At 44.9% G+C, this 9,657-nt stretch overlaps 1 protein-coding gene across 3 annotated transcripts; it reads left to right on the top strand.

Moving 5' to 3' along the window:
- Nucleotides 1-1,179: 1,179 nt before the first annotated feature.
- LOC148090572 (diphosphoinositol polyphosphate phosphohydrolase 3-alpha) lies at nucleotides 1,180-6,085 on the top strand. Of its 3 annotated transcripts, none has more exons than XM_087813460.1 (2): nucleotides 1,180-1,670; nucleotides 4,369-6,085. In XM_087813460.1, exons 1-2 carry the CDS (start codon nucleotides 1,341-1,343, stop codon nucleotides 4,414-4,416), a joined length of 378 nt encoding a protein of 125 aa, XP_087669586.1. In that variant the 5' UTR covers nucleotides 1,180-1,340; the 3' UTR covers nucleotides 4,417-6,085. The 3 variants fall into 3 exon arrangements, with proteins under 3 accessions (XP_087669586.1, XP_087669585.1, XP_087669584.1); XM_087813458.1 differs by having other exon boundaries at nucleotides 1,183-1,822; XM_087813459.1 differs by lacking the exon at nucleotides 4,369-6,085 and having other exon boundaries at nucleotides 1,180-1,823.
- The last annotated feature ends 3,572 nt before the right edge of the window (nucleotides 6,086-9,657 follow it).

The following is a 9,657-nucleotide window of genomic DNA, read 5'->3' as shown; positions in this document are numbered from 1 at the left end:
TCAGAGGTCTTCTCCATAAGGCCACTACCACTGTTCGAGTAGGAATACAATACAAAAATTGAAAAGGGGAGGGAAAGCTTTAGGCTGTTGGAATTTTGGCTGGGGGCTGGGGGCCACTGCTTGGCCTGGAGGACAGGATGACCGAGCAGAGGGGTGTGAGAGCACCAGGTGGACTTGCTGCGGCCCCACGCCAGGAGGCTTCTAAATATTAAAATGTAGGATATGAAAGGATTTCCGTAGGCATGTTTTCCCAAACCCCAACCAGTACTTATCAATGAGAAACAGAAGGGTGGAGTGCGTGGAGGGCGGAGACTCTTGGGAGGTCATAAAAAACACTACTCGGGATGTTTCTCCAGCTGTTGGATGAATGTGACTCCAAGGCAAGGAGGCAGCAGGCGAGGGGCTTACTGATGAAGAAAACTGAGGCGCGGGGGAGGTGAGACGTCAATAGGGGTTGAAGAGAAGCGTCAAGTTCTGTGGGCTGTGCCAAGGTGCCTGGCAAGGTGAAGAACCTGTTGAAGAGATAAAACTGCATGATGTGACTCAGCAAAGATTAGGTAAGACTTTGATCCAAGAATACCGAGATCATCTTGACGAACCCGAGCCTTGGTATAAATAAGCCGGGACCGTTCCTTAATGGGCGACCCTGAAGTTGCACTTGACCCTACTGTGTGGAGAATGGCTGCCCGTGTGCGTCGTGAAGCTGTGGGCGGTGAGGAGAAACGTCCCGGGCTTCCACAGCCACGTTCAGCTCCGAGGCACACGTGGGAACAGTGCCAGCCCAAATCACAATGCGGTGAACCTAACTCCGCGTGAAAGAGATTCCCAGCCAGAGAGGTGCGGGGCGCCTGCGCAGTGGGCCCGAGGCACCGCGCTGCGGGAGTCGCGAGACCCCCGCCCCCGCCCCCGTCCCTCGCCCTCCGGCGGGAACGCGCACGTGGAAAGCGACGCGCACGCGCACGCGAAGGCGCCTCACCTCCCTCTACCGTGCCGGGCGGCTGAGGAGGGGGGAGACGCGCGGAGGAGCCGCGGGTGGGCTGCGTGCGGAGCGGCCGCAGCGGCCAGGGCGCCTCCTCCACGCAGGCGTCTGCGCTCTCTCGGACCCCGGACCCCGGACCCCGGACCCCGGCCGCCGAGGAGCGGACTGACTGACGTTCTCGTGGTTCCCGCCCCCGCCGCGCCCCGCCCCCGCCCCCGCCTCATCTTGTCTTAGGCTCTGGGCTCGCGGGCTGAGCCGCTTCTCTCTCCCCGCCCCTCGCAGCGCCTCTTTCTCTCCGCAGCACCTCAGCCGGCGGCGGCGCCCGGAGCAGCAGCGAGCGCGGGAGCAGGCGGCCTGGAGGATGAAGTGCAAGCCCAACCAGACGCGGACCTACGACCCGGAGGGTTTCAAGAAGCGGGCGGCGTGCCTGTGCTTCCGGAGCGAGCTCGAGGACGAGGTGCTGCTCGTGAGTAGCAGCCGGTACCCCGACCGCTGGATCGTGCCGGGCGGGGGCATGGAGCCCGAGGAGGAGCCGAGCGGCGCGGCCGTCCGAGAGGTGTACGAGGAGGCGGGAGTCAAGGGGAAGTTAGGCCGGCTCCTGGGCGTCTTCGAGCAGAACCAGGGTCCCAAGCACAGGACCTACGTGTATGTCCTGACTGTCACTGAGGTTCTGGAGGATTGGGAAGATTCGGTGAGCATTGGGAGGAAGCGAGAGTGGTTCAAAATCGAAGATGCCATCAAGGTCCTCCAGTGCCACAAGCCCGTGCACGCCGAATACCTGGAGAAACTAAAGCTGGGCGGTTCCCCCACCAATGGAAACTCCGTGCCCGGGAGCGACCCCTAGTATGTACCGCTCCTGCACAGCCCCCTCTGCTTTCCGCCGGCCCCAGAGCACCTAGTGCCCGCGCACCTCCAGTGTCCCGTGCGGGCTCCCCGGGGGAGGGGGGCTCCTTTTGTTTCCTTGGCAGACTCTGAATCACGCTTGCAAAGTGTCTCGCTTGCCAGGCACTGTTTTCGGACAATGTGCACGTTTTTCAGATGCTGTGAGAATCGCTTCTTGGTAGCGCTGTTTAACATAGTTCACATGGGTTTTCTCGGAAGGTGCCTTAACTGCTCACCCAGCTCTTGGGGGTGTGTGTGTGTGTGTGTGTGTGTGTGTGTGTGTGTGCCCGCGCGCGCCTGTGTGCACTTTTGGTACCGGCCTTGTGGTTTTGTAGCGAAGGCATTTAAAATCTGATCACCTTGGTTGTCTGGCATCTTTCATTAATTTTCTTTTTTAAGTTGTCTCCTCGTTCAGGGTATTAGCCCTTGTCAGCAAGCCCTTCTGTGCTGGAAATTGGTTTAAATGATGAGTTTTGAATTAAAAAAGAGAAAATTTAAGAAATTGGACACCGTGTGCTCTTGCCGTACTCGACAATAATTTTATCTTCAGAAATGTGTTCTAATTTGCCCTTTTCAGAGATTTCTTTACTCACACGTACATAATTTGATTTGCGAAAATTGCTCACCACTGCTAGGTCTTTCTTTTTCTTTTTTTTTTTTAATCCTTACCCAAGGATATTTTTTTCCTATTGCTTTTCAGAGAGAGTGGAAGGGAGGGAGGGAGGGAGGGAGGGAGGGAGGGAGGGAGGGAGGGAGGGAGGGAGGGAGGGAGGGAGGGAAAGAGAAAGAGGAGAGCATCGATGTGAGAGCGGGACACGTGGATTGGTTGCCTCTGGCAGGTGCCCCAACTGGGGCCTGGGCATCAAGCCTGCACCTCAGGTATGTGTCCCTGGTGAAATTGGACTGGGGACCCTTGGGTCCTCCCGCTGAGGCTCTAACCACTGAGCCAAACACTGCTAGGTTTTGACTGCTTACTTGAAATGGCCATTCCCCGTGTAGCCCAAATGTAGTGTAACAAAATATTACTTTATAGAGTAGATATTTCTCAGGAAGGTATTGGTAGCCAAACACATCCATATATCTTATCGGGAAAAGTATTCGTAGAGCATGATGTAGCATGCTCAGCTTCCAACACCCTCTGCCCCTGTCTCAGGACCCTTAGAACAACCATGGTTTTCTCAACATAAACTAGTTTTTTTAAAAAGTTATTTCACATATTTGAATTTAGCGACGTTCCAGTTAAACTTCCTGACTATGAGTAACCACAGGAATGGGATCTGTATGCTGATCACATCCCAACTGAGTGAGGTACCTTTCTTGATATTCAGCCATTACAGACTTTGAAAGTGGTGGGACACCTGACCAATCTCTCCTAAAGATTTAGAATAAACATTTTGTCTCACGTGACAATCTATTTGGAGTGATGAATTAAAAACTCTTACATTTGCCTCTGTACTTGCTTGTCATCAGCACTCTCATCTGAAATACTTAGGTCTATTCTGAACTACCTTTATTCTCCTAGGCATGTCTTTTGATAAACTGCTAATACTGTAGTTAGCAGATCTTAAATGTTTAGAAGTGAACAGTACTCTGAGAAGTGGAAAAGTAAAACATTTCATTTTCATGAGGGAGAATTTGATGTGATAGAAACTCTATTCGGGCTTTGCAATCGAACAGACCTAGGGTTGAAAACTGTTTCCAGTTTTTGCTCACCTTGTTACTTCAGTCAAGTTGATGCTCAGTTTTTTTAAATGTAAAATTGGAGATAATAGAAAAGATACTTCATAAACTTCTGTGAAAAGCCTTTCCTGACCACCTGGGTTAAGACACTCTCTTCTGTGTGTTTCATGATCTTCACAATTTATTGTACTTTCCTATTTGCATGACTGTGTCACCATTAGACTGAAAACTTAAAAAAAAGTTGTTTTAAATCCTCACCCAAGGACATATATTTTTTTTATTTTCAAGACAGAGGAAGGGAGAGAGAGAGAGAGAGAGAGAGAGAGAGAGACATGGATATGAAAGAGAAACATTGATCAGTTGGCTCTGGTACATGCCCCAACTGGGGATGGAACCTGCAAACTGGGTATGTCCCCTGATTGGGAATCGAACTTGATTCTGTGTATGGGACAAGGCTCCAACCAATTGAGCCACCGGGTCAGGGCTACACCGCAAACTCTTTGATGGGTAGGAACCAGCCTGAAATATTTCCATAAGCCTATAGTCTAGAACATGGATTTTATGAGTTTTTGTCTTAGGTGACCACCTCTCTTTCGCAAAACTAGTATCCCTTCTTTCCTGACTTTTTTGTTTCATAGTATATATTGACCTGTAACTCCCTTAGCTGCTTATCCAGACCCACAATGCATCTACATTAGATAACTCTTTGAAGACTTTCCAAATGTGAAGTGAGTGATGCAGATAATAGGCCCCTTGTCAATTTGTCATTTGGAGGACTTGTTAAATTAGTATAAGCCTGCTAATCGTATGTTGGTTTGTTTTTCCAGATGAACAGCAAGATCTTCAGGATTGCTTTGAAAGAATTGGTAATGTGAACCAATCAATCTATGGAATTGTCAAGTGCAGATAACCACTTCCATGTTTCCACGGAGACAGTGCATCTGGGTTTCCTCCTACATCTTAGGACAGCCCTTCCCTGTCTATTCTACTGATTCCTCTTGCCTTGGTTATTGTACTGTGTATGTGAACATACTCTTAATTCAGCACCAATAGCCTTTTGTTGTGTGTTTTTGATGTTTCTGCCTTCTCCATTGGACTATGATATCCTTGAGAGAAGACCACGTTTTCTTACTCTGCATATTTTGCATTTGAGACACTACTTGGAATATGGTTGACATCACTAAAGGTTCTTTGATATAATTTATATTTTGTCATCACTATTGGGCAACACATTCCCCTTCCACTCTGGTGCTCATAGGGCATATATGCTGGCTAGGCACCGTGTGTGGTTTTTCTGTATCAGGTGTTTCAAAAACTTTTCAAGGCAGTTGTAAGATGTTGAAGGATAAGAATTATTACTCATATTTCTATGTCATGCCACACAGTGGCTAGCACAGTTTTAAGATTGCCCCATCATTTAGGGCAACACTTTGTAGATTCAGTCCTTTGTGTAACAATTTTAGTGTTTTTGTACTGTTGCTAACTTGCTTAAAATTTTATTCAAAAAAATCACTTGCTATAACACTAACTATAAAAGTAAATATAATGAATACAACCTAATATTGTGAGCTTTTATAAAATAAATTTTACAATGATGTACAAATAATAAATTTGATGTTTTTGTAATGTTCTATTTCTTTCATGTAACCTTAACATCTCTTTGAAGAAAAGATTGTTTTTCTCATTTTAAAGATTCATTATACTGTATTTGATGCCAGAGCCAACAAAGATTACAGTATAGGCAGTTTCCAAAGTTACTCATGCCTCCCAGTTTGCCTAGGTTTCTTTTGCATCTCTTACTGATTCGGTTAACCATAGTTTTTATCTCCTTTCCCAGTACGCACTGCTAGCTCTTCATCCCACCTGGTTTCTGCATATGAGAATGCAGAGGACTGAGAGACAGCTAAATTTTTGTCACTTGGAAAAGACATTGGGGGGGGGGGACTGTGAGTGTGGAACAGAAAATGAAGGATTTAGAAAGAGAGGACTTGGGTCAGCTGCTTCCAGAGGGGCAACTTTAAGAAAATGACAGATGTTTAGAGGAAATTTTATGGAGTTTTGCCATGGAGTTTATGATGTCAGCACTCTTCCATAGCCTCCTGCAAAGGTCCCAGAGTGGCTTTCTTTTGCATTATAAAGCATTTACATGGGAAAAAATGGCTTCATTTTAGTGTCACATCCTTCCTCATGGTACCAGTGAAATATATTGATTGTTCCCCCCAATTCTTGCAGAATTTTAAATAAAAACACATCTCCCCAATTTATTGGGGTTTTTGTAGGTATAAATGGTATTGCAGTTATGTTTTTAAAAATCCTTATCTTTTAGAGAAATGAACTGTAAATATTACAGATAAAATGAGATACTGCTGGTATTTGATGCAAAATAATCTGAGGGTGGGACAGGTGATTGTATAGATGAAACAAAATTGGCAATAAAGTGATAATTGTTGAAGCTGTGCGATGGATATTTGGGAGTTCATTATGCTATTCTCTCTACTTTTGTATATGTTTGAAAATTTCCTTAATAAAAATTGGAAAAAACAACTTCTTCAGTCTTCAGTGTTTACTTGCAGGCCCCCTCGCTCCCTAAGACATAAGTGGGAAAGGATGGTCAGAAGATAAATCCATGGCCCACACAGGCTTCTCCCCTTCTAAAACCTAAGTTTTGTTTCTGAGCTAAGCATATTTTCAGACTTGTTCTTCACTTAGTGTGATTTTTTTCCCCCTTGGAGGTCTCCCAGTTCCAAGTGCAAAAAGACGTTTAGCTGCATCAGGATGCTAAAGTTAACCAAAAAACTTTGAACTCTAGTGGTACACATAAGCTTAGGTTCCAGGCGAGGCAACACTCCTCATTCCACAATTTATCTTTAAAATAACATTGAATTTTTTCCTGATTACAAAATTAATTCATCTCAAAGAAAATTTGGAAAATTTCCCCAAAAATAAAAATAACACATGATCTCCCTATGCAGAATAACCAAGTTTGAAAATTAAATATATGTGTGTGTGTGTTCCAGCCTTTTTTCTTTTTCAACTGTAAATATGTGTAACCAAAACATGACTGGCACAAATGAGCCCCTTCCACCAGAATATTTCCAAAATCCATGGCCCCTTTATACTTAAGTACACATCACACAGGCACCTTGCTATTCCTCAGAATCTTTTAGGCTAATACTCAGGGCCATTACAGAATTTGTGCTACTTCTCTTCTGCACAAGGGCAGCAAGTATGACATAAGACTTGGCTCTGAAATCCAGAAGAAGCTCTCACCAATTTCTGATACAGGGCAGAATTGGCTGGTTTTATTTTGTTTTTTTCCCTAATTACTACACAAACTTTCTACTCACCAAGCACTTAGGATGGTGCGTGTCAGGGGGTGGTGGTGGTGGTGGTGGCATCAATTCAGACGGTGTGCTGCTTTAATAAGTCACATGATTGCAATATATTGGCCAAAAGTAGGAGTGCTACTACCTTGCTTTCTAGAAAGTTCACCATGTCTTCTCTGGAGCCTCAGCAAGCTACCATATAATTTCCTCTCTGCAGCCTCTGGCCCTCATGAGGTTACTGCTCTCTGGGCACAGTGGTTTTCAAATGGGAAAAAGGGGGCCACAACTTTGGACTTGGGGAATAGAATTCTATTTTCACTCTTCTGCCTTTTAATCCCCAAATATGCTTTCATCTTTCCTAATTTCCTACAGCATACCAGAGACCAGACCATAACTTTTTAGTCTTTTTTTTTTAATCCTCACCCGAGGATATTATTATTATTATTATCATTATTATTATTATTATTTTAGAGAGAGAGAGAAAGAAGAGAGAGTGAGAAACATCGATGTGAGAGCAAAACATTGCTTGGTTGCCTTCCTCATGCGCCCTGACCTGGAATCGAACCTGCAACCTAGGTATGTGCCCTGACTGGGAGTCGGACCCACAGCCTTTTGGTGTATGGGACAATGCTCCAACCACTGAGCAACCCAGCCAGGACCAGGCCATAACTTTTAATGCAATTTTACTGAAGATTACCAAATTATGTGAGGTATATGTAATACAATGAACACAATTTACAACTACTGCACAGATCAGATCTTCCCTAGATTCCATTGCTAGACTAGTTCCCTAACTCAGGCTGACTCCCCAAGGAAACACCATTTAATTGGTGACAATGATATGTATATTCACACACGTCCACACACACTTTAAAGTCACTAGAAATTGTCATAAGGGCATAGAGCAAATGAATAACATTTGTTCAAGAAAATCTACTAAATCTCTGTTAAAATAGAGGCAATTTGTGTTCATTTGAGTTATAAACTGTTTCGTCTCTCCCAGCTCCATGTGACAAGATCTTACCCCAGATATGGATGTGCACCATACTCCCTGGCCCCTCGGGATCTAGTCTAGGGCTATGCTTTCACCGTAGGAGGAGAAGGCCACCAGGGTCTCTTACTCCTTCACAGTCCCGTGTTGCAGAAGCACTATCCCAGGCAAGCCTGGGATGGAGAACTAACTCTCGACTGTAGTGTGAGGACTCAGCCTTGAGCATGACAGGCCAAGAATAGTGGGATCCTGATCCAATAGTGGGGTACCCCAGTCCATTTGTAAGGTGAAGTTTCTACATGGAGACAAGCAAGCCGAAATAACCAGGGGCTACCATCAGTGTTATTGTAGGAGAAGTGACCTACTACACCCACCCTTCAGTTCAGATACAATTATCTGGCATTTCTGCCTGGTTGCAGAGGCAGGCCGTAAGAACTAAGCACAGCAGCTTTGCCTGAAGGGACTAAAATTATTTGGAAAATAACCTTAAAAAATTCATGCGGAAGGGCATTGTTGAAAACAATGGGCATCTTAATAATGAGCAATTAAGAAGGGCCTGGTAGCTCCAGAACACTAATAGCAACAAGGGAACAACACTATAAAACAACTGTACATCTAAAGACTGCTCTACCAAACAACAAAATATACATTCCTCTCAAGTGCATGGGATCTTCTCCAGGATAGGTCATATGCTGGACCATAAACATGTCTCAATAAACACACCTCCTTGTTGCTGAGGAACAAGTCCAGCAGATTTAACGTCAGAGCAGCTGAGTGGCAGCTCCCATCTCCTCCAGTTTCAGGTTGCAGAATCAGCAGTCCAGTGGCAGTTCCCATTTCCCCCAAGCACCACTATTGGAAAAAACGTAATTACAAACAAAATATACTGACAACCCAAAAGCCTCTCCATAAAAGTAGAAGAGAGAGGAAACAGTTTTATTATGGTATATGCATTATACCAGAATGTGATGTGCATACAGGCAATCTGCTAAAGAAACCTCAAAAACAGAAAAAAAATCTCACCATTTTACATAGGCAGGCACCATTGTGCCAAGGCAGGCACAATCCCTTCCATACATGCTCTCGAGATAAATAGTGACTAGTCCTCAAGTAAGAGGACTTAACAGCACCATTTATCACATTATAGTACAACTTAAATTTACCTGGTAATTGAAGTGGCCATTTGTCTTTGCTAATTGCCTTTATCCAAGGGAATCATAACAGGTGAGCAGTTATAATTTGGAACCAGATACCTAAGTTAAATTCCCAAGGAGATGAAGAGATAGGGGTGCCATCTTTCTTGATATTTACATTTCAAAGAAACTGCTCCCAGATCCTTGAGAAAGATACTCCTAGGTTGTAAAACTGGCCAAAGGCCTACTTAGATTTTCAAAAGATTTACATACAATTTATGAGAAAGACCTAGCCTTTCCCCTGGATAATTAGCAACCCCAGAGGCAGCAGAAGACAATAGTCCAGATCTGACTAATGATCATAAGATCTGGATCTCTGGCAGGCTAAAGATAACATCTTGACCTAAGTCATGTTTCAGCTCCTGAGCCCTAAAGTGGACTAACCCCCTGGCTACTTTCCCATGAAACCTCATAGAGGGACACAGGAACAGACCTCAGAACAGACAGGAACAGTCCTCAGGACCTGAAGAACTGATTTATTACCCTTACCTTGCCTCCAACCAACCATCTCCCAGCACAAACCCAAACCCCTAACCCATGGTGTCTTGTGATTTTGCCTTAAATAATCTGTAACCTATATGCCATCAAGGAGTTTGGGCTTTTGAG

This window comes from Miniopterus natalensis, chromosome X, assembly GCF_054644295.1.
Source record: "Miniopterus natalensis isolate mMinNat1 chromosome X, mMinNat1.hap1, whole genome shotgun sequence".
Taxonomy (NCBI): domain Eukaryota; kingdom Metazoa; phylum Chordata; class Mammalia; order Chiroptera; family Miniopteridae; genus Miniopterus; species Miniopterus natalensis.
This window is presented reverse-complemented; position numbering and strand designations above follow the sequence as displayed.